The 25,302-nt window shown below is 53.1% G+C and overlaps 2 protein-coding genes across 20 annotated transcripts in view; one reads left to right on the top strand and one right to left on the bottom strand.

Annotated features, from left to right (window-relative positions):
- The window catches only part of IDH3A (isocitrate dehydrogenase (NAD(+)) 3 catalytic subunit alpha), an 80,952-nt gene extending 80,519 nt beyond the window's left edge, over positions 1 to 433 (bottom strand). For 4 of the 8 annotated variants that reach the window (XR_011526211.1, XR_011526237.1, XM_070573251.1 and 1 more), the window contains exon 1: positions 228 to 367. The gene's annotated coding sequence lies outside the window, so the exon portion shown is untranslated. Of the gene's footprint in view, positions 1 to 227 lie in introns of all 8 variants that reach the window. The other 4 variants (XR_011526243.1, XR_011526214.1, XM_008532823.2 and 1 more) reach the window with 4 other exon arrangements.
- Positions 325 to 23,984, top strand: CIB2 (calcium and integrin binding family member 2). Of its 12 annotated transcripts, XM_070573304.1 has the most exons (8): positions 634 to 772; positions 892 to 965; positions 1,287 to 1,339; positions 7,995 to 8,029; positions 18,083 to 18,194; positions 19,745 to 19,892; positions 22,652 to 22,847; positions 23,312 to 23,984. In XM_070573304.1, exons 2-8 carry the CDS (start codon positions 950 to 952, stop codon positions 23,331 to 23,333), a joined length of 582 nt encoding a protein of 193 aa, XP_070429405.1. In that variant the 5' UTR covers positions 634 to 772; positions 892 to 949; the 3' UTR covers positions 23,334 to 23,984. The 12 variants fall into 12 exon arrangements, 11 of the variants coding, with proteins under 11 accessions (XP_070429419.1, XP_070429448.1, XP_070429399.1 ...); XM_070573298.1 differs by lacking the exon at positions 892 to 965 and having other exon boundaries at positions 597 to 772; positions 19,745 to 19,841; XM_070573297.1 differs by lacking the exon at positions 892 to 965 and having other exon boundaries at positions 602 to 772.
- Positions 23,985 to 25,302: the final 1,318 nt, after the last annotated feature.

Below are 25,302 nucleotides of genomic sequence, written 5' to 3'. Positions count from 1 at the left end.
GCAAATCCCGTCCTCCTCCCTAAGGGACCCGGAGGGCCTGAGACGCCCTGCCCGGGCCGCAGTCAAAGACCAGAATGGCTTCCCTGGGCCTGGCCTGAGAGGGGCCTCAAAGGTCAGCTGGACTGACCCCCTTCTTTTCCGCGGAAAGCTGGGGTCCGGAAGGGCGTGGCCAAGGTCGTGCAGCAACAGGTGGCAGAACTGGGCCCCGGCTGGATCCCCACACTCACAGTCCAGGGGTCTCCCCTTGCTCCTCGCTGACGCCCCTGCCCCAGGCCACGGGGCTCCAGGATCACTGCACTCGCTCCCACGGCACCTCTCGAATGGATGTGCCCAGGCCCTGCACCCTCACGCCCGCGCGACGTGGGTTCCCGCCGGCCGGAAGTCCCAGGTCAGCGCCGCCGACGCTGGCGCGGGCACCCGGCAAGCCGGGCAGAGCCTCACGCGGCCAGGCCGCCCCCTGGCGGGCCCGGGACGCCGTGCAGCCGGGGAGCGGGGTGCCCACCCTCTTCCCGCCGTGGGGCGGAGTCGCCGCGGCTCGCGGTCCCGCTCCCCGCCTCCCAGACCCCTGCCCCGCCTCCTCCGGGTGGGCGGCGGGGCGGGGTGGGGCGGGCCGCCGTCGGACGCTCTCCGCCGCGGGGCAGGGCCGCGGGCGCGGGGCTCCGGTGGCCGCTGATGGGAGGCGGCGTCCAGGCGGGCAAGCAGCGACTGCGCCGGGGCCACCATGGGAAACAAGCAGACCATCTTCACCGAAGAGCAGCTAGACAACTACCAGGTGAGCCCGGCGTGCCCCGAGCTCGAAGCGGCGCCTCTCTGCCCCTCCCCTCTTTCTCCCGTCGCTTGCCGAGGCCCGAAAGCCGGTTCACCAGGTTCAAACCCTGCCTCTGCCTTTAGGTGGAAGCGTGACCTTGGGCTGGTGACTTCTCCGAGCCTCAGTTTCCCCACTCGTGGAATGAGAGCGCTTTCAAGTTAGAAGATTCTCCAAGGCGTGCCTCGCTCCAGCTACTCCTTCTTCCCTGCCCAATTCAGCCTTCTTACTCTTGTACCCGGGCTGGACCCCAACCCCTCCCCAGCCTCCCATCCCAGCGCCCACCTTGGCAGGGAGATGGAGAGTCAGCAAATGTGGGCCGGACGGAGGACCCCGTTTCTCCTCCTCCAATCCCGGGAAGCAGCCCGGGAGAGTGAGTCTCTATAAAGCAGAAATGAGCTGGGGCCCTATCTGGGTTGGGAGTGAGGTGCATCAGTCTCCAATGCCGTTTTAAGTTAGGGGTGTCTTTTTTATCCGTTAGAGTCTCTCCATCTGGCCCAGCATGGAAATAATTGGAGCAAGAAGGCAAGCCAGGTACCAGTCTTACATGGTCACCTCTCCAAGCTCCCTCAGGCTGGCAGCAGCCACCCCCTTAAACCCTTCTAGGGCCCCCTGCCTCCAGAGCCAGGGAGCTGTCCAGATCAGCGGTCCCAATGCCTTCTCACCCATGTACAAACTTTTCTGTGGTTGCAGCATGAAGCCCAACCCCCTGACTTGCCCAGAGCACTGGCCAGCCTGCCCGGTTCCTCCCCTGCCCTGTGCGCTGCAGCCACCCCAGAACTACCCTCAGTTCCCTAACACCAGCAGGCTCTGTCCTCCTTCCCTTTGCCCGTGCCCTGGAATGCTTCTTCCCATCTCCAGATGATCTCTCCCATCCTTTAAGGCCCAGCTCTGATGCCTCTTTCCTGACTCTCCCAGGCAAGGGGGGCCGGACTGTGTTGTTGCCTGTGTGGAGTGTGCTGTAAGAAAGATGAACACCAGCAGGGTCTCCGTAGGCGCCTGCTGCTTTCCTGCGTATTTATTTTGGGATCGGGCTTGAAGTGTGGGTCCTCTGATGTGGGCAGATGTAAAATAAAGGTCCCCTCTCATCCAGTAACAGATTTCTCAGCTCCATGTGAGGCCGTGAGATGGAATGGGGGGGGGACCACATTCATGGATGTCTAGCAGGCATTGTGACTGATGCCCTCTATGCATCAACTCATTTGATCATCACAGTGAGGTGGATTATTACCCCATTTTACAAAAGAGTACACAACGGCTACGGAGCCATTCAGCACCCTGCCCATTCAGGGCTCACACAGGAATGTGAATCATGAATCCAAGGCTCACTCTTTTTGCGGGGGTGGAAGGTGGGCTGTGTGTGCTCTTTGTCCTCAAGGCACTCACTGGCTGGAGAGACAGACCCTTACCACCATGTGGCCCTTGTCAGAGGCAGGTGGCAGAGTGTGCTCTAGGGGAGGGCAGTAGTGGGCAGTGGGAGACTAGAAGGGAAGGGGGGCTTTTGCTTTGACTGGAAGTTTCAGAAATAATGCAGCACTTGAAAGATAGGATTTTGCCCAGGAGGTCCCAAAAGGAGGCATTCCAGGTGGAGGGGACAGCTTGGGTAAAGGCTTGAAGGTGGGCACAGACAAGCAGGTAGACCATGCTCAGAAGTAAAGAGTAGTCCTGTGGGGTTGGGCAGCCCGGGTTCCTACTCAGGCCAGCCTGGCATTGGGTTATCCTTCAGAACCAGTCCCAGGATTCTGATGCTTTGCCAGAGCCTGGCTGGACCCCATCAGGGCCGGGGAGGAGAAGGGAGAGCTGTGAAGCCTGACAGCCCCACTTCTCCCTCCCTCTGACTCCAACCAGCCACCAGCCAACCAGGGGCAGCTGGAGGTGACCCCAAGTTATAGCCAGCCATTCCCCCAAGTGATCCCCTCCCCAGCCCCCAGGTGCCAATGACTTCCAAAGTTCAGGTTTCTTCCCAGACCACTTCTCTGCCTTCCAGATCCATTCCCCAGACCTCTCAAACTCCCAGAAGGGATTCACTGCCTTCCCCGGAACCCACACTGCTCCTCCAGCTGTTCCAGCTCTGCTCTCAGCAGCCTACATTTTCCATTAAGAACAAGTGCTGTAACTCAGCCTCCATCGGGTCTCATCTGGGGATACCCCACAGCCTCCACAGGGATGCCTCCACAGCCAGAGTCCTGGGCCTGGCCTCCTCATCTCATGCGAACTGAAGGTGTAACTACTTCCTTGCCCACCCGTCCTGTCTGCCCTCTTCAGCCACCCATATGCTTCTACCACAATCCCTTAGTTTTCTCACTCCACCCCCTTTCTTCCTTCCCGCTTCCCTCCTAGCTTCCTTCCTTCCTTTCTCTTTCTTTCAACAGACACAATTGGTATCCCATTGTAAAGCAACTTTTTCTATAAAAAGAATCCACGGACAGAGACTTGCATTGTATTAACCAGTCTCCTTTGCTGTAGGAGACCCTAGGGAGTTGTCCGTAGGACATGAATGCCTGGAGCAGAAATGCAGGATATGAGAGATCTTTCTAGAACATGGGCATGACCCTCTCCTCTCCCTGTAATTCCACTGTGTCTTGGGATAATAGCCTGAGTGGAGTCCAGAGCAGAGCTTACCCTGGCCTGGTCTGGGCTCTGCCAGCCCTCAGCCTCATTCTTATTCCCCTCCTCTTGCACCCCAACTTCCAGGCATACTGAAGGGCTTCTAGCCCTCACCTCTGGCCTTGTTCTCATGGCGCACTCCCCTCCCCTCTGCACCAACCCAGTCTGGCCCATCTTTTTGTCCAGGTGAGGCCTTACCTCTTTAGGAAAGTCTCCCTGGCCCCCTCCCCCAAATCCTTTTTGTGGACACAGAATGGTTTATACCCAGTCACCACTGTCTGTTTATACTCTGTCTTCCTTCCTGTGTGTCCCCTGCCCAGACACACAAGAGGCCCTGGAGGATGTTGTCGAGTGAATGAATGAATGAATGAGTGGTTGTTAAGGCATGCCTCTGAGGAAGGGAAAGAACTCCAGGGATTCTGAAGTCCTGGGTTCAAGTCATGGCTGGGCTGTATACGCTGTAGGCATTAGTAAGCCACTGTCCCCTTCTGGGCCTCAGTGTCCCCACCTCCAAAATGGGAATAGGGGCCAGCCCAGTGGCACAGCGGTTAAGTTCGCACGTTCCACTTCAGTGGCCTGGGGTTCGGATCCCAGGTACGGACATGGCACCGCTTGGCAAGCCATGGTGTGGTAGGCATCCCACATCTAAAGTAGATGAAGATGGGCACAGATGTTAGCTCAGGGCCAGTCTTCCTCAGCAAAAAGAGGAAGATTGGCGCAGATATTAGCTCAGGGCCAGTCTTCCTCAAAAAAAAATAAATAATAAAAAATAAAATAAAATGGGAATAACTACTAACCCTGCTGTGCTCATGTCACAGGGCTCTTGTGGGCATCAATTGAGCTGTGTGGTGGTCAGCTGGGCAGTGCTGGGGCCTGAGCTGGCAGAGCTGGATGGAGAGACCACTTCAGCTGGGACTGGCTGTGGCTCAGCTCATGACCACTGGCACAGGCAGAGCAGGGATGTGTGAGATGGACAGCAGGGAAGTGGCCTGAACAAAGCAGCCCTTCAGTTGAGTTTTGGAGAGTGGAAAGGATTCAGAGAAGGGGAATGCACTCCAGGTCGGGGAACAGGGTGAATATAGGCTTGGAGGAGGAACTCCAGCCTTAAAGGGCATAACCTCTGAGCCTCCACTGTAAAAGCCCAGCCTGGCCTGTTTTCTGCTGCCCCAGAGTCCTGAAGGCCCACCTCTGCTGGGCTGCGCTGCCTCCTTCTCTCGCTCCTACCCCTCATGACTCTGACTTGAGCTGGGACTCTTGCCTGAAGACCTATCCCTATGAACTGTCAGGAGGCAAGCAGTGACAGGGACATTTGCTCTCAGTGGATTATAAGGAAGGCTTCTTGCAGACCGATGGCTGTAACTCCCTGGGCAGCTGAGTATATGGAGGGGGTGGGGATTTTGTTTGGCTACTTCAGAGTGGGGGCTGACATGGAGCTACAGGCTCTGAAGGGATGCCTTTGAGACATGGGGTAGTGGATGGAGCTGTTGCACAAAAGAGGGAGAGAACCTTGGCAAGCTGTGGCCAATAGGCTTCCTTCCCATTATCTCCTTTGCTCCCCTCACTGCCCCTTTCAGAGAGGCGGTATCCCATTTTACAGATGTAGAAACTGAGACTCAGAAAGGTGAATGACTTGCCTAAGGGTCCAAAGCAAGACAAGAATTTGAATCTGACTACAAAACCTTTTCCTCTGCTATGGTGCTACACTACTCAGAGCCCTAAGAAGCTTTTAAGGCACTTGCCATGTGCATCCCCTGTGAGCTGCCTCCCTGGGATGAGTTCCAGGGAAATAAGTCAACAGAAGAAAAAGCAAAACATCAGTCGATGAGCAGGTTCATGGCAGCTCTATTGGTAATGTTGAAAACCTAGAAATAGCTGTTGCTAAATGTTTAGAAAGAGGAGAAAGGTTAGGTTAAACGGAGCCAGCCAGTGCCTTCAGTGAGATATTCTGCAGCCAGTGAGATGATAATGGAACTGCAATGGAAAGTTTATGTGGAAAAGTCTGTTCACTCATCCCGCCAGCCTGTCTTGAGCACCCACTGTGTGCCAGATACAGGAATACACAGCAGAAGCAGGACCAGGAGTGGTTGGTGTACGATGGTCATGGGTGGACTGCGGCTCTGTTTACGGTCAGTGGGCAGTAGTCAAGAAGCACATAAGCCTGAGTTCCAGCCCAGCCCTCCTGGGCTGCGTGTGTAATGTAAGGCAAGCCATTCAACTGTGCTGAGCCTCAGTTTTCCAATCTATAAAAAGGGGAGAGAGTGCCTGCCCCTCCCCCATAGGCTAGTGATGAGATTAAACAAAATTGGTTATTCAGAGGCCCCACAGAGCAGGCCCATGGTAATCGTGGACTGGTTGTGATGTGGTTCTCAGCCTGGGCTGCACATTACAATTGCTTTGAAAACTGCTGATGGCTGGATCCACCCTCAGAGATTCTGATTTACTTGGTCTGGGGTCTGTTGGTAGTGGTGGGAGGGGGCACAGGGAGTTTAAACAGCTCCTCAGGTGATTCTGCTCTATAGCAGAGGCCCTCACACTTTAGTAAGCACAGCATCACTGGGAGGGCTTTTAAAAATGCAGATTCCTGAGCCTCACTCCCAGGGTTTCTGATTCAGTAGGTCTGGAGTGGTGCCTGAGAATCTGAATTTCCACTAAGTCCCCAGATGATGCTGATGCTGCTGGTCTGGAACCACGCCTTGAGGGCCATTGATGTAGACAGGTGTAAGTAGTTGTGATAAGGGACCAGGGTCTTGTGAGAAGCTTTTGCATCTCTCTGCCAGTGGAACCCTCAAGTCAGGACTCAGATACTTCATTTCCGACCCAGGGATGGGAGAGAGGAGAGGAGATGGGGAAGAAGGAAGAAGATAGGTCAGGAGAAAAGAGAGCAGAAGCCAAGACCTCTCCCCATTCCGAGTTATGCTGACACCCGCCTCCCCCCCCAACCAGGCTGGTTGGGAGAGCCTTGGCCCTTTCCGCTGAGCACCTTCAGGCCATAGAACCAACCCTGGGGCCAAGGGAAGTCTGTACCCGGAAGGCTCAACTAGGCTACCTTTGCTGCCTACTCCACGTTTCTGGGGTCCACTGAGAAATCAGCCCACACAATCTCTAGTCTGTCTGAGTCTTAGGCCTGCTAGGTGGGGAGTTCTCTGTCCATGCTGGGTAGGGACGGGGGCACTGCTTTCCCAGCCTGAGCCTTTGCTTGCCCCTACAGAGGAGCTATTGCTAAAAGCAAAGCGTAGCCCCGCAAGAGAAGCTCCTATATTTCCAAGAAGGGAAAGGCAGCATGGGGGTCCTTAGTCTAACTCCCAGGAAGCAGCATGTGGCTCAGAAAGACAGACTTGTGGGGCCAAATGGGGCCTGGAAATTCCCACCAACTTTCCCCTCTTCAGCTCTCCTGCAGGTGCCCAGTGGAAACCCTAGATGTATGCATCCTGTGGGCCTCCTTTCTTGGGTCCTCCTCATTGTACAATCCAATTGCCCCAGTGCCCAGCTCCAGGTCTCATCCAGTGCAAGCCTGGCTGTCTGCAAGCCTGGGCTGCAGCCTTTAGCCCCTCATCAGAGGCAGCTCTGGTCAGCATACCACCCTAGGTGGCCCCACGGGCTCTGGGCTCTGCAGATCCTGAGGCGCCTTCTTCCCTCATGCGGAGGAGCCAAACAGCAGGGGATAAGCATAAAGGCCCTACAAGGTTGGGCATTTTACCAAGTGCTGGGTCCTTTTCACTTCCGTACTTCCCACCAAGGCCTGGCATAGTAGCCATCATCACCAAGCAGGCCAAGCTGTGGACAGAGGTGGCAGACTGTGAGTGGCAGGTCATCAAGACAAAGGCCAGACCCCAAGATGAGTTTATAATCTGGATGACCTCAGGACCAAGTGCTGCCCCCACCCTGAGTAATGCCTACCTGGGGGTCCCCAGCAGCTTCTGCCCTTGTCTCTGTCCAGATGCTACCAGTTCCTCCCTGCCTACCTCTTCCTCTCCCGCTTACTTCCCCATGCCTCTGGCCTCTCCACTGCCTTCCTCATGTGACCTCATCTATTCCTGTGGCTTCAGATGCCAGGTAGATGCTGGTGCTTCCCCAGTCTGTGTGCCTGGAACTCACAGTCTCTGAGCACAGGGCTGCGGCCCGTGGCCTCTCAGGACACACACCACACAACTCCACCAGGCACGATTCTCAGGGGCTGCAGTGTGGATGGCGCCCCTGCAGCTGCCCTCTGTGGTGACCCTATCAGTCCTCACTCCTGAGTTTGTCTCCTGAGTTCTCCCAGCCACTTCCCCATGGTATCGCACAGGGTATCCCACTGACCCCACAAATTAATGACATCCACCTCTGAACTCTCCATCTGCCCTCTAAAAGCACTCCCCCAAGCATGCCTCCCAGCCCCCGCATGCCATGCACTCAGTTCCCTGGGTCAGGCTGAAAGCTCCAGGAGACAGGTCCTGGATCCACTAGACTGCTATCCCCAGTGGGCGGAGACAGGAAGGGGTAGTAGGGACTCTTCTGCCCCCTGTCCAGTGCTGCTCCTGTGAGGCTGAGGAAAGAAGAAGCGTGGGACCCATACAACCGTGTGTGTGTTTTCCCTCTACAGGACTGCACCTTCTTCAATAAGAAGGACATCCTCAAGTAAGTGTGGCTTCTTGTTCACTCCTTTGGAGCTGAGACGGGGGCAGGGGTGGGGGCTGGGGACCCCCACCTCATGGGCTGGCTGCACCAGCGTGAGCTGAGGAAGAGCTTCCACCTCCGTAGGAGCCAAGTACAGGCTGCTGTGTGAACTCAAGAACTTCCCACTTGCCCCTGGACCCAGATCCTTCTGCCAGGAATTGAGCATCTGCTTACTGAGTGCCAGGCCCTGTGGTGGGTGATGTCAGACACATTTTCATGTAATTCTCACTGGGACCTTGTAACAGGAGAATCCTTTTATCCTCACTACACAGATGGGGCTTAGCAACTTGGCTAAAGTCATATAGCCAGGGACTGAAGGCCTGGCCTCTGACTCCAGGCCCCTTGCTATTTTGCTGTATCCTGGGGCCTGTCAGACTAAGGGGTCCCTGTCTCTTAGACTAGGGGTCTCTAAGGACCCTCCAGCTCTGGCTTTGATGTCCTCCCACTCCTATGAAGCCCAAAAGTCAGCAGCATGGCCTACAATGCCCCTACCACCTTTGAGCTGTCCACCAGGGTCTTTTCCCTTTCCAGGACATCCCCTTTCTTTGAGGGTGGGGGAGGTGGGCCGAGATAGGAGAGATGAAGGGATTGGCAGCCTCAGAGCACCAGGACCAGACGGTGAGCCGGACTCACAGAATGCCAGGAAACCTGGCCCCACGGGCCTTGCTGGGCCCCCTGCCTGGGCTATCAAGTGGCACTAAAAGCCAGCAAGGTCTCAGGATCACTTTCCCTGGAGGTCGATGGGCATGCTGGGGCTAGAGCCTGTTACAGCTTCCCCGGAGAGCTGTGGTTTGTCATTGCCCTGACCACTCTGCTCAGACAGGCAGTGTCCCTCGCTGGGCCTTTCCTCTCTGCCCAGGCTGCTCTTCCGACCTGCTCCCACTTTTACCAGAGAGGCAGAGTGAAGGGCAAAGCACCCAGGCTTTGGCATCAGCAGATTTGGGCTCTCCTTCCACTGCCCAGCTCTGTAGCCTTGGGCAAGCTTGGAGCCTCTCTGAGCCTCAGTTTCTTCTGTAAACTGGAGATAATGATACCTCCCCTCATAGCATTGCTGAGAGGCAGGAACACCAGGTTGTGGTGTTTGATAAATGAGATTTGGTCTGTAGCTTGAGTGATGTGTGGAATGGGGTCCCGTTTGGACAGGATGCTCCTTAGAACTGTAATAACAGCCATCATCCCTGGCATTTCTGTGGTACCTCTTACCTTTCAAGTTCTTGGCACAAATCCCCACTTAAGCCTCACCATGTTCATCCTCTGTTGCAGGGAACTCCCACCATCCTGAACTCCCACCTTTGTAGATACCAAGCCCAGAATGCTGTCTTCTGAGGCCCACGACCATTGCTCTTTTATTGAGGAAGATTGGCCCTGAACTAACATCGATGCCCATCTTCCTCTATTTTATATGTAGGACACCTGCCACAGCATGGCTTGACAAGTGGTGCATAGGTCCACGCCCGGGATCCAAAACAGTGAACCCCAGGCCACCAAAGCAGAGCCCACGAACTTAACTGCTGTACCACCAGCCCGGCCCCCTGACCATTTCTATTCTGGCAACAGCAGCTCACCCCTAGGTCTTTGCATGCTGTCTCCGCTTCCTGGAGTGCCCTTCTTCATCACCTCTACCCACTGCCTTCCTACACATCCTTCAAGGCCCAACTCCAGAGTCATCTCCCCAACTCCCTGCCACCCCAGCTCTCACAGTTACTCTTTTAGGGAGTTCTGTGGGTTCATGTCTCAGGTGCCCAGCTCCCTCAGACTTGCAGTCAGGCAGGACCCAGGCTCCCTGTGCCTGGCATTGGGCATGGTACCTGTAAGCCACAGTGAGCACTTGAAGAGTGTGGGTAAAGGATGGTAGGGTTGGCCAAGGGGAGAACATTCCAGCTGGGAGTAGCAGGGTCAAGGACACAGGCCTGCTTCACCCCACCCCCACCCTCCAGTGGTCTTACTGAGAGAGCAGGGTTGCCCGTGGGGGAGGAGGGTGGCTCAAAGGCCAGGCCAGGAATTTAGACTCACCATGATATGCCTTTGGGGGTTGTCCCTCGCCCCTTGCAAATGGTGAACTCCTGGCAGATGGGAGCACTGGGGATGGGGTCCTGGCTCCCCACAGCCCTGGCCTGCCCAACTCTGTACCCTTCAGCACCTTAGCCTCTGTAGCTCAACCAGAGCCCAGACCAGGCCTGGGCTCCAGAAAGGGGGAAAGGATCCCTCCTGGCAACTGGATGCCCCTCCTGAGTCCCCTGCTGCCTGCTCTGTCACTGGTTCATTCAGGCTCCACCTCTGTGTCTGCACTCATTGGGGACCCAAGGGACCAGAGCCAGTACTTTTTCTGGGAAGTAGTCATGTGGGTAGGGGGATGGGATAAAGCCTCCCTGGGAGCAGGAGTCCTGGGATCTGGTCCCCACCGTGTGTGGCACCTGCTGTGTCTCAGTTGCCACATTAGCATGGGGATAACAGTGCTCCCTGGAGCTGTTTTCTTACAGGCCCCTGTGGCTGGGCGGGCCAGGGTGACAGTGTCATTCCACAAAATGCAGGGCTGCTTGGAGTTTTGTTGCCGACCCATCTGCCCTCAAGAAGGGTGGTGAGACCAGGCAGCGCTTGGGATTACTTGTTCCTGGAGGGACCAGGCATGGCTACGATAGCTCAATTCCGGTTTTAGCCCCTTCACTTTTCTCCAACCTCCTCTCTGGGCCCCAGCAAAGACTGACCACCTCTGCCAGGCTAGCCCTCTCTACTATCCACGTCTCAGGTCCAGGTGGGACAACAGAGCCCTAGCTCCCAGAGAGGGCAAGGAGCAAGGAACTCCCCAGCAATACATAGCAGGTCAGTGGCAGAGCCAGGCCCCAGACCCAGGGCCTTCCTCCCAAGGGCCTTTCAGTGCTGCTTCCCCCACCCCCACCCCCTGTTTGGTTTCTTGGTGAGCTGCATCCTGAGTACGACCAGATGGTGAGGAGGAAATATGAGCAGTAGGTGCTTCTTTGCAGCATGGGGCCCAGCGGTCTGGCTGCCTTGGGTCAGTGATACCCAGTCACAGATAACCCTTGGGGAAGTTCTCTCCCTCCGCCCCTCCTCTGCCCTCCCCCACAGGTGGATCCAGTTGCTCCCTTGAGCACAGCTCTTCCATCCCCACGCTGAGCCTGAGTGGGCAGCACCCCCATTTGGCCACCTTTCTTCCTGTAGGTAAGAGCTTAGTACTCTGACTCCTGCTTGCCCCTCCTTATTCCTCAATAAATGGGACACGAGTCCTTGTCCCCTCAGTACAGAGGCCCACACAGCTAGCAGCCCAGGGTATTTGCCTGTTTGTCTATTTTATTTTCTCAACCTTTTAAAAACTTTGTATAATCAACTTTAATTTTCTATTCCACATGTAATACATGATGACTGTAGAAAAATTAGAAAATAAAGCCAGTCAAGAGAGGACCAGGGGCTGGCCTGGTGGCGCGGCAGTTAAGTGCGCACGTTTCGCTGTGGCAGCCTGGGGTTCAATGGTTCGGATCCCGGGGGCGGACATGGCACAGCTTGGCAAGCCATGCTGTGGTAGGCGTCCCACATATAAAATAGAGGAAGCTGGGCACGGATGCTAGCTCAGGGCCAGTCTTCCTCATCAAAAAGAGGAGGATCAGTGGCAGATGGTTAGCTCAAGGCTAACCTTCTGCAAAAAAATAAAAATACATTTTAAAAAAGAGGACAAAAAATTACCTATGATCTTACAACTCAGAAATAACAACTGTTAACCTTTTGGTGTTTTTAACCTTTTAGTGTGTATTGTGCCAGTATTTTTCTTTTGTGTGTTTATCAAAAAGTTGGGTCATGTTGTTTTGTAATTAGCTTAAAGTTGTTTTTCTTTAGGCAAATTGTAAACATAGCTAAAAATAAAAATGATCCCACCACCTGAATTCATTTAGTGGGTCGTTTTAGTTACAACGTTTCGCCATTATAATGAGCACTGTGGTTACTATCCTTGTGATAGCATGATGTGCACCTACACATCTGAGATTACTTCCTCAGGGTAAATTTCTAACAGAGATTTCTGGATCAAGAGGTATGGACAGGGCCGGCCCGGTGGTACAGCGGTTAAGTGCGCACGTTCCCCTTCGGTGGCCTGGGGTTCACCGGTTCAGATCCTGGGTGTGGACATGGCACCGCTTGGCAGGCCGTGCCATGGTAGGCGTCCCACATATAAAGTAGAGGAAGATGGGCACGGATGTTAGCTCAGGGCCAGTCTTCCTCAGCAAAAAGAGGAGGATTGGCAGCAGATGTTAGCTCAGGGCTAATCTTCCTCAAAAAAAAAAAGGTATGGACAGTGTAAGACTTTTGGGTTTTATGGCTAGATTGCTCTCCAGAGGTGTTGAGCCAGTCTAGACCACCAGCAGCCGGTATGAGTTCCTGTTTCTCTACTTCCACAATCACACTGGCTGCTATATCTTTTTTGTCTTCTGTCCCCAAATCATTTATTGAGTATCTCAAGAGTCTCAAAACTCAGCTGTGTGTAGAAGCCAACATATACTGTAAATAAATGCAGCCATCCAGTCCTTTGGGAAAGCATTAGGACTGGGATCTGCGGAAATAGCTCCTGAGCCCCACCTGGTTGTTGCCTGGGGGAGTCCAGGCCCAGCGTGATCAGGGAATCCAGGGTTTTCATGTAAAATCTTTTTTTTAAATATTGTATCTTATTTATCTATTTTTTTAAAGATTTTATTTTTCCTTTTTCTCCCCAAAGCCCCTCGGTACCTAGTTGTGTATTTTGGTTGTGGGTCCTTCTAGTTGTGGCATGTGGGATGCCGCCTCAGCATGGCTTGATGAGCGGTGCCATGTCCGCGCCCAGGATCTGAACCAGCAAAACCCTGGGCCACCAAAGAGGAGCACATGAACTTAATCACTCGGCCACGGGGCTGGCCCCTTATTTTTTATTTTTCCTTCTTCTCCCCAAAGCCCCCAGTACGTAGTTGTATATTCTAGTTGTGGGTGCTTCTAGATGTGGCATGTGGGACACTGCCTCAGCATGGCCTGATGAGCGGTGCCACGTCTGCGCCCAGGATCCGAACTGGCGAAACCCTGGGCCACCGAAGCGGAGCATGTGAACTTAACCACTCGGCCACGGGGCCAGCCCCTCATGTAAAATCTTTTAATTTGTAAGTGTTGGCAACTACATTTTAAATTATTATTTTAACTTAATTATTTTTACATGAAAGCTAGGCAGGAATATGGATCACCAACCAGCCTGTGACTTCCAGAAGAATCCATCTTCTCCCCATTGATTTCAAGTCCTGTTTATCATGGACTAATCCTCATTTATAGTCGGGTCTGCCTCTTTTACCAATCTGCCTTGTCTATGCCAATGTCTAGTCCATACGATTTTACTTATTATAACTTTAAACTATGTTTCAACATCTGATGGGGCCAGTGTTTCTCCAACTGCTCTTTTTTCAGGATTTTTCTCCCTACTCTCCTCATTTATTCTTCCAGACAGACTTTTGAATCAGGCTGGCAAGTTCTCAAATAAATCCTTTGCAGATTTCAATTAGGATTGTATTCATTTTACAGGAAAATTAAGAGCAGATTGTCATTATTACAGTGTTAAGCTTTTCCAGTCAGGATATAGAGTTAGTTATCTATAGAACACGTAGGGAGTTATCTGACTCCCTAAATATTTTATATCCTTTGGTAAAGTTTCATGGTTCTCTTTGTACACGTTTCATATTTATTTTATACTTAGTTGTTTTGGTTTCTTTTTTTGTATTGTGAATTAGATCTGTTTTAGATATCATATTTTTGAATAGGCTAATGCTAATATATAGAAAAACTATTGTGTAGAAAAGCTACTGAGTTTTTTCTCATTCAAATTGTTTGTTTGTTTTTCCCCCAAAGATTGGCACCTGGGCTAACATCTGTTGCCAATCTTCTTTTTTTTAATTCTTTTCTTCTTCTCCCTGAAGCGCCCCCAGTACATAGTTGTATATTCTAGTTGTAGGTCCTTCTGGTTGTGCTATGTGGGACGCCACCTCTGCATGGTCTGATGAGCGGTGCCATGTCCATGCCCAGGATCTGAACCAGTGAAACCCTGGGCCACCCAAGTGGAGCGCGTGAACTAAACCACTCGGCCGCAGGGCCGGCTCCTAGATTTTATTTTTTTATTTTTTTTTTAAAGATTTTTATTTTTCCTTTTTCTCCCTAAAGCCCCTCGGTACATAGTTGTATATTTCAGTTGTGGGTCCTTCTAGTTGTGGCATGTGGGACACCGCCTCAGCATGGCCTGATGAACGGTGTCATGTCTCCGCCCAGGAACTGGCGAAACTCAGGGCGGCCAAAGCCAAGCACGCGAACTTAACCACTTGGCCACAGGGCCGGCCCCCAAATAGTTTTTAAACTGATTATTTTTGGTTTTCCAGCAAATAATAGTTTGCCTCCTCTTTTCTAATATTTCAATATACTATTTGACTTCCCTGACTGATTACACTCGCTAGCACTCCTGGGGGAGATGTCATGTCAGGTTGTGATGGTAGGCATCCCCCTTTGTGGGAATGCCTCTAGTATTTCATGATTTAAGTGTGATTTTAGGTGTTGATTTGAGATAGTATCTTTCTGTTTCTGTTTTACTAAAGATTTTGTTTTTTAATTGACAAAAGTAATACATATTTTAAAAATGCTTTTATTTTTATGTTTATTAATAAATACTTTAAAAACTAACAATTCAGAAGTAGGTAAAAAAGTGAAAGTTGGCCTCCTTATCACTCCTGTCCACTCCCACCTCACAGGGACCATCAGTGTAAACATGTGGTGTATACTTCTCAGCTGTTTTTCTGTGTCCATACAACCATCTAGTCATAAATGCAACCATCAAGTTGATCAAAATATTCTTTTGCCTGTTAATATGATTTATTGTCACAGATTTCCAAACATTGATCCATCCTTGCATTCCTGGAATAAATCCTACTCGGTCCTAGTGTATTACTCTTTCGATGCTGTTGGATTTGATTTATCAATATGTTATTTTATAAGATTTTTGCATCTGTATGTGTAAATGCCATTGGTCCATTTTGGATGCTACCTGTTGGGTGTTGGCAGCTGGGTTCTTCTTGCTAACTTTCCAAAATAAAGTAGGAGGTTTTTGCTTTTTTGCACCATGCTCTGAAACAGGTCAAGTAGCATAGGTATAATTTCTGCTCCTGGATCTTATGATGGGACTAATATGTAAATTGTCTTGAATTCAGTTGTGCCCTTTGTTGGGAGGAAAGGTAACAGGGATGCAGTTCTTTAGCTGTTTTTGGAGTTTCTCCCACAGATTCAGCTTTCCAAATTCTCCTGGAGTTTTCCTAAAAAAAAATTCCCACATCACCTTAGTCATAGAGTCAGAACAGATCTGTGTCCCAGGGCAGAAGTTGGCCTTCCCAACCCAGAAGACAGTCCCTCAACCCTGCCGGCCTCACAGCCCCTCTCCCAAGTCCCCCACTTGCAGGGAGCCCCTGACATGCAGGCAGCATAGTGATAGCTACCAGTTAAGGGTCAGGTGGTTTTACTTATGTCATGCTATTTAATCCTTACAAGTGTGAGGGTGGTAGGACAATCCCTATTTTACTGAGAGGGAAATTTATTCACGGATGGGTTAGCCCACTAGCTAGTGAGAAATGTAGGCAGGGCTCCAATCCCAGTCTGACTTCAAGCTCCTGCTGCAGCCACCCCACATAACTTTGGCAGTGTAAGGCAACCCCCAGAATCACCCCAACATCATATCCCTTTTTTTTTTTTTGAGGGAGATTAGCCCTGAGCTAACATCTGCTGCCAATCCTCTTTTTTTTTGCTGAGGAAGACTGGCCCTGAGCTAACATCCATGCCCATCTTCCTCTACTTTATACATGGGATGCCTACCACAGCATGGCTTGCTAAGCAGTGCCATGTCTGCACCTGGGATCCGAACCAGTGAACCCTGGGTCACCGAAGCAAATGTGCACACTTAACTGCTGCACCACTCGGCCAGCCCCATCAACATCATATCCTAACATGTCAAGTTCAAGTGGGAAATGTAACCGTTAGAAATTCAACAGGTCTGTCCAAAGTACATGAAACCAGATGCATAAATTGTGATTTGTAAGTCCTGGTTCCATGTTAGGGGACAGTGTAAAAAAGGGCAAATTTTTCCTCAATGCAAAAAGTAAGAGCAAAGAAAGTTGTCGAATGCCCCCTGTGGAGAGTCCCAGTCCCTGTCATTCAGCTATCTGCTGACCCTCTCCCACCCAAAGAACCAGGTTTGGGGTTTTTTCCTTTCAGCTTTGTGTTTCCAAGCCGCGGAGCTTCCTTGTGATTTCAGGCCCTTTTATGGGAAGGCGTGGCTGGGAAAGTGGGCTCACGGCATTCTGCTTTGTGTTTGCCTTGCACATGCTCTGAACCAGGTGCTGGCTGATGTGCTAGCTAGGGTGGCCTGGCTTGTAGGGAGGAGCCAAGTGGTTGGAGTCCAGAGGGCCTGGTCCGCCACTCGTTGGCTTTGTAAACCAGGCAGGCACTTAACCCTATGAGCCTCAGTTTCCTCACCTGAAAAAGGGAGAGACTGATATCTACCTCTCAGGGTGTTTTGGGGATTAAATTGAGTAAAGTAATCCACACGAGATTAACCCAAAGCCTGGCACAGACTTGGCACTTACTAAATGGTGGCTGATGTTATCTACGTGAATGGGCAAGTAGTTAAATGCTCTCTTGGAGAGGACTGGGCAGCAGGGCGACAAGAATTGGGTGGAACTGATGGGAGATTGGGTGGCTGTGCTGAAGGACCTGCTAATGGTGAGCCTAGAAGTGCGTCATTGAGTAAGGCCACTTAGAAGAAAGCCAGGGTTGATCTGGCTTTGGGGTAGCAGGGCTGGCAGGGCCCCAGGAGATATGAGGTCACACCTTGGTCCAATCCCCAACTGCCCTGGGCCTCACCTTGGGCAGGTTACCTACCACAGCCCCCAGTCAATGCCCCTTACACTTGTCCCCCCATCTGGCAGCACTTCACGGACACAATTTCATTTGAACCTAATTTGTACCTGTCTGGAAGTGGGAGTGGGGGGCTATTCTCTGGGATGTTAGGGACATGGACAAAGTGACACAGGGCAGAAGAGGACTGACTAATGGGGGAGGAGTTTCCAATTGAGATGGTGTCGGGATGCCTCACACCCTTGAGGATCTGCACAGCATGTGGGGAGGCAGATGGGCCTGACAAGCAGGGCAGGAGGATGGGAGGGAACTGGGGACCTGACCTGTCAGTGAGGAGGGCCAGGCCTCCTAGAGGAGGACAGTGGGCTTGGTCCCAATGGCTCCCAGCTGGGGAGAGGTTGTGAGTGGCCCATTCACAGAGGCTTCCTGAAGATGTCAGGGCTGCTGGGAGCTCTTCCAGAGACCCACCCCTTGGGGCCTAGCTTGGGGACTGGGGGCAGCACCTCGGCCAGAGCTTCGACAGCTTCAGGAGTCGGGGGTGGCAGGAGCAGCATGGGGTGGGGGAGGGGTTAAGACTTTCTGCTCTGGATTTCCAGTCCTGGGTTCCAGCCGGATTCCTGATACTTCCTAGTTATATGGTCTTGGACAATAGTCACTCTTAACCTCTTCAGGGCCTCAGTTTGCCCAGCTGTAAACTGGGGTCACAGTGCATCTGTCTGCACAGTCGTGGGAGGGAGAATTAAACAAGGTGATGTACCTGGCACATGGCAGACCTTAAGAGAGCCCAAAGAGGGAAAAATAAAAATATCTTGTTTCAGGCCCCTGGGGGTGGGGGATGAGGGTTGGGCATAGTGGTGGGTGTGGGGTATGTGGTGGAAACAGGGCCAGGACACAATCTGGTTATCAGCACAGGGGTCTGGGCAGAACCTGTTTCCTTCCCAAACCCCACACCCTGTGGGCAGAGCAGTTGGCCTCCCCTTGACCCCTCACTTGGCCCCAGGCCAACATGGGTCTCCGGTGCGGAAGGCCAGGGTACAGGCAGATGGTATTGGGCTATCAGGAGCTTGGGGGTTGCACCCCCTCCAGCACTTTCCTCTGCTTCCCTTGCAGGCTCCATGCACGGTTCTATGAGCTGGCCCCTAACCTCGTCCCGATGGACTACAGAAAGAGCCCCATTGTCCACGTGCCCATGAGCCTCATCATCCAGATGCCGGAGCTCCGGGTATGTGAGAGGCCACTACTACTGGGCAGAGCAGGAGAAGCATCTAGAGAAGGCCAGGCAGGTGGAGACGGGGAATCTGCCCCTCTGGATGGGGCAGGGCAGCAGAGGCATCCAGAGCTGGGTTGACCCCCAGCTCTACCCTTTGTAGCTATGTGTCCCTAAGTGGATCGCTGAACCTCTCTGTGCCTCGATTTCCTCATCTACACCGTGTAAATAAATGTGCTGTGTGGGGGGCCCCTTCAGAGTGCAGTATCGGTGCTGCCCTACACTCTGCAGAGCTGTTGGCACAGCTCACTTGCTCACTCCTTTGGTAAATGTCCAGTCTGCTGTCTTTGCAGACCTTGTATCTGCTTTTTTAGATAAATTTTCTGTCTCCACCTTGTCTGGCTATGGCATCTCACAGCACAGCCATCCATAGCATCATTCTCAGACTTTAATGTGCCCAGGAATCATCTAGGGATATTGCCAAAACGCCCATTCAGTTTCAGTAGGTCTGGGGTGGGGCCCAGGATTCTGTTTTTCTAACAAGCTCCAGGTGAGGCTGATGCTGCTGGTCCTCAGCCCAAGGATATATTTGACATAAAAGTCTCATTTCATGAGTTTCTTATCCATAATGTACATACAGTGCACTCCCAGCAGTAAGAAGGCATTTGGGGCATAACTCTACATGGCTGTGGTATTTTGCAAATAGCCCCTCGCCAGGCCTGGGATGTGTGACTCTGGGGTCAGGGTACCGCATGGCATCCACTTGGGCCCTGTGCCTTTGTTGTGACCTCAGTCCTGAGGGACAATGAGCCGCAAGCTCAGCCCTGGACAAGTGCCCAGTCTGCCTAGAGAGGGACTTGAGAGCAGGCTGAGGGTCATTGGAGAGAGTGAGGCACTTGGGTAGGAACCACATGGTCCATCCCTGAGCCACCTGGGCTGGGCACAGAGTCGGGGTAGCCAAGTGCTGGCCCACCTCGGGTGGAGGACTCCTGGAGAGGCGAGCCCAAGTGATCTGGGATCAGAAGAGGGAGTCGATGGAGGCTCCCCAGAGGAGGCAGCCTCTGGGCCGGTCTAGGAGAATTCGTAGGAGCTGGGTGATTGCTGGCCTGGGGTCAGACTGGCCCTCTGACTCTTGTCCCAGTCCAGTTATCTGGCCATTTGGGGCCCGACTTCTGCCTCCCACTATCCTGGCCTGACATGGCCTGAGCTAAGGGCTGCCCATACTTGGGGCTATTGTCCCCACATGAGCTAATGCCTCCAGTGAGCACACTTTGCCTCTGCTAAGCTCTCTGTGCTCATCTTAATGATGCAACAAGATGTAACGTAACGCCGAGCTCTTACAAGTGCCAGGCCTCATACCAACACCTTACATACTTTAACATAGTCAACCCTTTCACAGCCCAAGTAAGTAGGTGCTATTATTATTCCCATTTTACTTATGGTGAAACTGAGGCTCAGAAGGATTAGGTCGCTCATCCAAGGTCACATAGGCTCTAAGTTCTCTGGCTCTGGAGTCCGTCCACTTCACCTCCACCCACGTTGGTTGCTGCGGTTGTTTTCCTCAGGAGAATCCCTTCAAGGAAAGGATCGTGGAGGCTTTTTCCGAGGACGGCGAGGGAAACCTCACCTTCAATGACTTTGTGGACATGTTTTCTGTGCTCTGTGAGTCGGCTCCCCGCGAGCTCAAGGCAAACTACGCCTTCAAGATCTATGGTAACAAGGGGCTGGGGGAGGGGCCATGATGCTGCGAGTGGTGGCATTCAGGTCCCTTGGGCCATCCAGTACTGCTTGCTCCTGCCCCGGGGATGCTGGGGACACCAAGAACACTCTGAAGGGTGCCTGTCCAATGGGTGGGCCAGTGGTGACAAAGAGTGCTTGAGAGACATCTGTGAGATCCTCAGAGCAGAGGAGAGAGGAACCCGCCCCCTTGGGTGGGTGGTAAATGTGAGGAGAACTCACAGGTGGTGACATTTCTGCAGGGCCTGGGGGACAAGAGATTTACTGACAGGAGAAGTTGGTGTGAGCGTACCTGGTAGAGCGAGCAGCCTGTGAAGACTCAGGGAAGCAGGAAAGTGCAGGGTTTGATGAGGAGATGGGGAGAGGAATGTGGTGGGACGAGGGGCGGTGTGAGTCAGGAGAGGTCATTGCAACTGGGCTGTGGGGAGCCAACCAAGGAGTTTGGACTTGGTGCCCAGGGCACCAGGGCCACTGCAGGGTTTCAGGTGTGGCAGGGCAGTTCTATGTTCTAGAAAGATCACTTGGCATCCTGGTGGTGTGAATGGGAGGAGCTAGACTGAGGCCAGGAAGTAGAAAGGAGGCCTCTGCTGGATGGTGAAGTTCCCAGAGGCCCCCCCATGCTGCCAGTGGTGGGGCTACCTCATTTCACCCTAGACCAGCCCTCGGTCCTGCTGTCCCACTGTCCACCAGAGGGCACCAGGTACCCATGAAACCCATGCCCATGGTTCTACAGCGCTAAGAGAAAACTTCTCATCACATAGCTTACCCGTTGTGTTGGCCTCCAGACTGGTGTCACATCCTTACATACTCCTCAGATGGAAACACCAAGGCCCAGGGAGGGGCTGGGACGTGTCCTGAACCAGAGGAGACACAGACAAACCTCCTGTCCTCACCTTTGATCAACCAGTGGATACCAAGGCAACAGACCTATTAGGAGCTGTTTTTTCATGTTTATTTCAGAGGATTTTGGTCTGTGTATCCACATTGTGTTTGCATATCAGAAACATAGAACCCACATTGTCTAGCTTCCACAAAGCATGCCTGCTTTGGCTCACATAAAAAACTTCTTGAGGGCCAGCCCGGTGGCACAGCTGTTAAGTTCGCATGTTCCACTTCAGTGGCCCAGGGTTTGCTGGTTCAAATCCCTGGTGTGGACATGACACTGCTTGGCAAGCCATGCTGTGGTAGGCGTCCCACATATAAAGTAGAGGAAGATGAGGACAGATGTTAGCTCAGGGCTAATCTTTCTCAAAAAAAAAAAAAAAGGCTTCTTGAATTCTACCCGTCATCCATCTAGTCTTGGACCTCATGGCATTCCCTCCTGGGAAGGGCTCTTGTCACAGAGATGGGGAGGTACAGAATGCGGCATGGGGACATGTAAACATGTAAAGAGAGAACCAAGGCTCCCTTGCTGTCCTGGGCTGTGGGGTGCAGGGGAACAGGCAGCTGGGCACTTGGGGAGACTTGGGGTCTGATCTCTAGCAAGAATCATCCCCTTCCTGGGCCTCAGTCTTCCCATATAAAATGGGCACAGGAATCTCCATCTCGGCAACCCTACAAGAATCCAGTCAGCCAGCTATTCAGCTAGCAGATCTTTCCAGAGAGCGTACTAGGCACCACTGCAAGGCAGAGATGCATCCCGCCTCGTGTCTGCCCAGGGGGTTCACAGGCCAGTGTTGAGATGGGCAGTGCAGGGGACCTGAACTTGGGCTCTGGGATCCAACACTGACCAGGGATGTGACCTCTTGTCCTTTCTAAGCCACTGTTTCTTCATCTGTATAGTAGGTATTCTAATTGTACCTACCAAATAGGCTGGTTTTGAAAATTAAACAAGACAGAGAATGCATTGCTCGTATTAGCGGTTATGCTCTTCATCACTGCTACTGTTAGTATCAGGCTTTGAGCAGTGAGCCAGGACAGCTCAGTGCAGGGAGCCCTTATGTCTAGAAAGCTCCCACCACCAGGAGGTGAGGTTTGAGCCCAAACTTGAAGGGTAAATAGGCCCTCTGGGCGGAAGAAACGTCATGTGTGAAGATCTGATAGGTTGGAAAATGGTCAGAAGGGTGTTGAGTTCACTGATGGGCTGTGCGGGCCTCAGTGCTCTGAGCATTTTGCTGAGCTTTGGGGCAGTGGTAGTGACTTCTGCTAACTAGAATCAAACTGTGTTCCCTGCTCTGCATGTACAAAGGCCAGCCATGAGGCCTCTCTCTACAGGCCTGAGTCTCCTGACCCGCGTGTCTGGCTGGGGGCCTGCTGGAGGCTCCGTGATGCTGTGTAGCAAATGCAGCTGTAAGCCCAGTCAGAGTCCCGGCTCTACCTCTGAGCAGCCCTCTGACCTTGATTCAGTCTCTTGGCCCTTCTGGGCCTTGGTTTCCTTAGCTCTAGAGGGAACACAGCTTCCACTGTGGAGCACGGCTGGGGGGCCATTTGGCCTGGGCCCAAAGTTCCCAGGAGGCCTCAGATTTGGACTTTTGAAGTGTCTCAGGCCAAGGTTGTGCATGTAGTCACTATGGGGGTGTGAGGAGGCTGTGTATGTGGATTCGTTGAATGCAGTATTTAAGATGTGCCTTGTGGGTGAGTCCCTTTGGTCCCTGTTGGCTGGGGACAAGAATCCAGCGTCCCCAGAGTGTGCAAGCAGAGGCTGATGGAGGTGTCTGGTGTGACCAGCTCGGAGGAGAGGTGATGCAGGGTGGGAGCCAGGTCTGGCCTGAGTGTCTCTACCCCTCGCCCCACAGACTTCAACACCGACAATTTTATCTGCAAGGAGGACCTGGAACGGACACTGGCCCGGCTCACGAAGTCAGAGCTGGACGAGGACGAGGTGGTGCTTGTATGCGATAAGGTCATCGAGGAGGCCGATCTGGATGGCGATGGCAAGCTGGGCTTTGCTGACTTTGAGGATATGATCGCCAAGGCTCCTGACTTCCTCAGGTGCCCCCCCTGAGGGGCTGGCTTGGGCAGGGCAGGTTGAATGCAGGGGCCACAGCCAGGAAGCCTGGCCTTCTGGGACCCCCATGGGGGCTGAGGCCCTGTCATTGCTCAGGAGAGTAGTGGTACCTGGCAGGCCTTGTGTGGGCCAGGAGGCAGGAGGTCCAGCTTCTCTAGGTCCAGCTTCCCTCAGTGTGTGACTCGGAAGTCCCCTGACCCCTGCAGAGCTGGACTCTCTGGTGAAGAATACAGATTCGGGGCCCCTTTGATTATGTTGGGGGCTGGAATCACTGGGGACAGCTCGGCCTCCATGCCTTCCTTTCCTCAGTGTTGATTAATTGTGTCCTCTGCATCCTCCCTAATAAACTGTCCAGGGTTGGGCACGGGGCCTGCTTGGCTCTTTGCTGAGGAGCCTTATCCACCTGCCCAGAGCCTCTCACTCTCTCTTGCTCTCCCTCTCTTTCCAGCACTTTCCACATCCGGATCTGAGGACAGTGCAGGTCGCAAGGGCCCAGAAGCCCACCATCCAGCTCTGCTCTCTCCACGAGTGTGACCTCCAAGCTCCCCAGGAAAGGAGCTGTGGCCTCCGGGGTTTACACCCACGAACATTTCCTGGGCCCTTCAGCAAAAAATCCTTAACCAGGGAAGGGAGGATGTGAGGAGTAGGGCCCTTCCCATGTCTCCTGTGGTCTGGCCCCAGGACCCATGGCCCCTCCTCAGGCCCTCACTCTGTCCCCCCGACCTCCCCTACATCCTGGTCCTCTCCCCATCAGAAATGGCCACACTGAGAGGGGAAGGCAAAACACCTAACAGGGCAGGGGGTACTGACTTGTCTAAGTGCCAGGCAGACATGCCAGTCCCCCAGGGCAAAGAAGGAAAAAAAAAAAAAGAGAGGACAAGGTTTTAACAAGCTATGCAATCTCTCCAAAACACACAGCTGCCCTCTGCCCCCACCTGTCTTATGCCCCCCCCCGCCTTCCCAAAGTGAAGCTGTGTGAATGGTGGGTCCAAGGGCTCTGTCCCTGTCTCTGTCTGGTTCCTGAGTACCACCCCATTCACCCTCCCCAGTGGTGTGGAGTCATCACTGGTGTGTGCTGTCCATGGGTTTGTGAACTTCTGGTAGTAAAATACTTTCATGTCCCCGTGGTCTCTGTGTCTGCCAGTGTTAGGAAATGTTCAATGGTCCCTTTTCTCCTGGTCCTTGAAATCCTCTCAGGGTTGACCACTGCATTCCTAACTTTTATTTCAATGCTTGTGTCTTTGGGAGGAAGACACATCTGTGCCCCAAATCTTTGACTGAGCCCCACGAAGGACGGATGGATGTTGGAAGAGAACTGTTTCCATTTCCCTCATAACAATAGGAATCGTGGTGAACATGTGTGGAGTGCTCACCGTGGGTCAGGCCCAGGGCTAGTTACTTTACCCTGCATCCTCACAACCCCCCTGGGAGGTAGGGACTCTTACAGCCCCATTTGTCAGAGGGAGAACCAGCCGAGCTAAGAGGCTGCCAAGGGTAGGTTTTCCCCAGCAATGTGAACTGAGCCACCTGCCCAGGGATGCAGGCAGGGAGGAGCAGGGGCCTGTGATGTTCTATCTGGGGATGGTCAGTTCTGTTTTCCACCTCATATGCCCGGGGGCAGTGGGGAGGGAGCAGCAGGCCAGTTGCTCACCTTTATGGAGGTGGAGACACATGGGTAAGGGAGGAAGCAGATCCCGAGGGAAGGGGATGCAGGAAGAGCCAGCCTGACCTGCGGGAATGGCTGTAGTGAGTGGGCTCTGAGTGCCCATGTCCAGAGCTGGTGCCTGGGTGAGGCCCTAGGGGCTCCTTGAAGGGCAGGGCCACCAGGTTGGGTCTGGGTCTCATGGGAGGGGCCTGAAAGCCACCCCTCAAGGCCAACACTGGCTAGAGGCAGAGGGCAGATGAGAGTGACCTGGTCATATAAAGATGGCCGGCAGGGGGCCACTGGGTGCTTCCAAAACCACCCAGGCTGACCCCAGGCAGCGAGCCAGGCTTGGACCTACCTTAAGGGGCATCTGCACAGCCTCTGACTATATAAACTCAATCAGGTTGCTGCTGTTCTCTGGGCTTCAGTTTCCCCATCTGCACACGAAGGGGTCAGACTAGGGTCTGCCTGGCTTGCATGGTGAGGCTGGGATGTAAGCAGTGGGCAGAGAGTGGCTCAGGGGGTAGTCCCTGGGAGCCTGGCCACTCCAGCATCAGAACCATCACCCCTGAGGCTCGGGCTTTGCTGCCACTTGCCTGGCTTCTTGCCCTAAACCCATGGGGCAGGAGTAGGGATGTAGCTCCTGGCCCTCTCCTCTTTGTGCTGATAGGGCCATGAGAAAAGGAACTGGTTTGACCTCAAGAGCAACTGCATGATGTCACTCAGCCAGTTAGGAAAAGACCTGCCCTAGCACAGGGCCTGCCACATGCTCAGTAAGTGTTCCGTGGGGGGAG

This window comes from Equus przewalskii, chromosome 1 (assembly GCF_037783145.1).
Source record: "Equus przewalskii isolate Varuska chromosome 1, EquPr2, whole genome shotgun sequence".
Classification (NCBI taxonomy): Eukaryota; Metazoa; Chordata; class Mammalia; order Perissodactyla; family Equidae; genus Equus; species Equus przewalskii.
The sequence above is the reverse complement of the archived record's forward strand: the minus strand, read 5'-3'. Positions and strand labels throughout refer to the sequence as shown.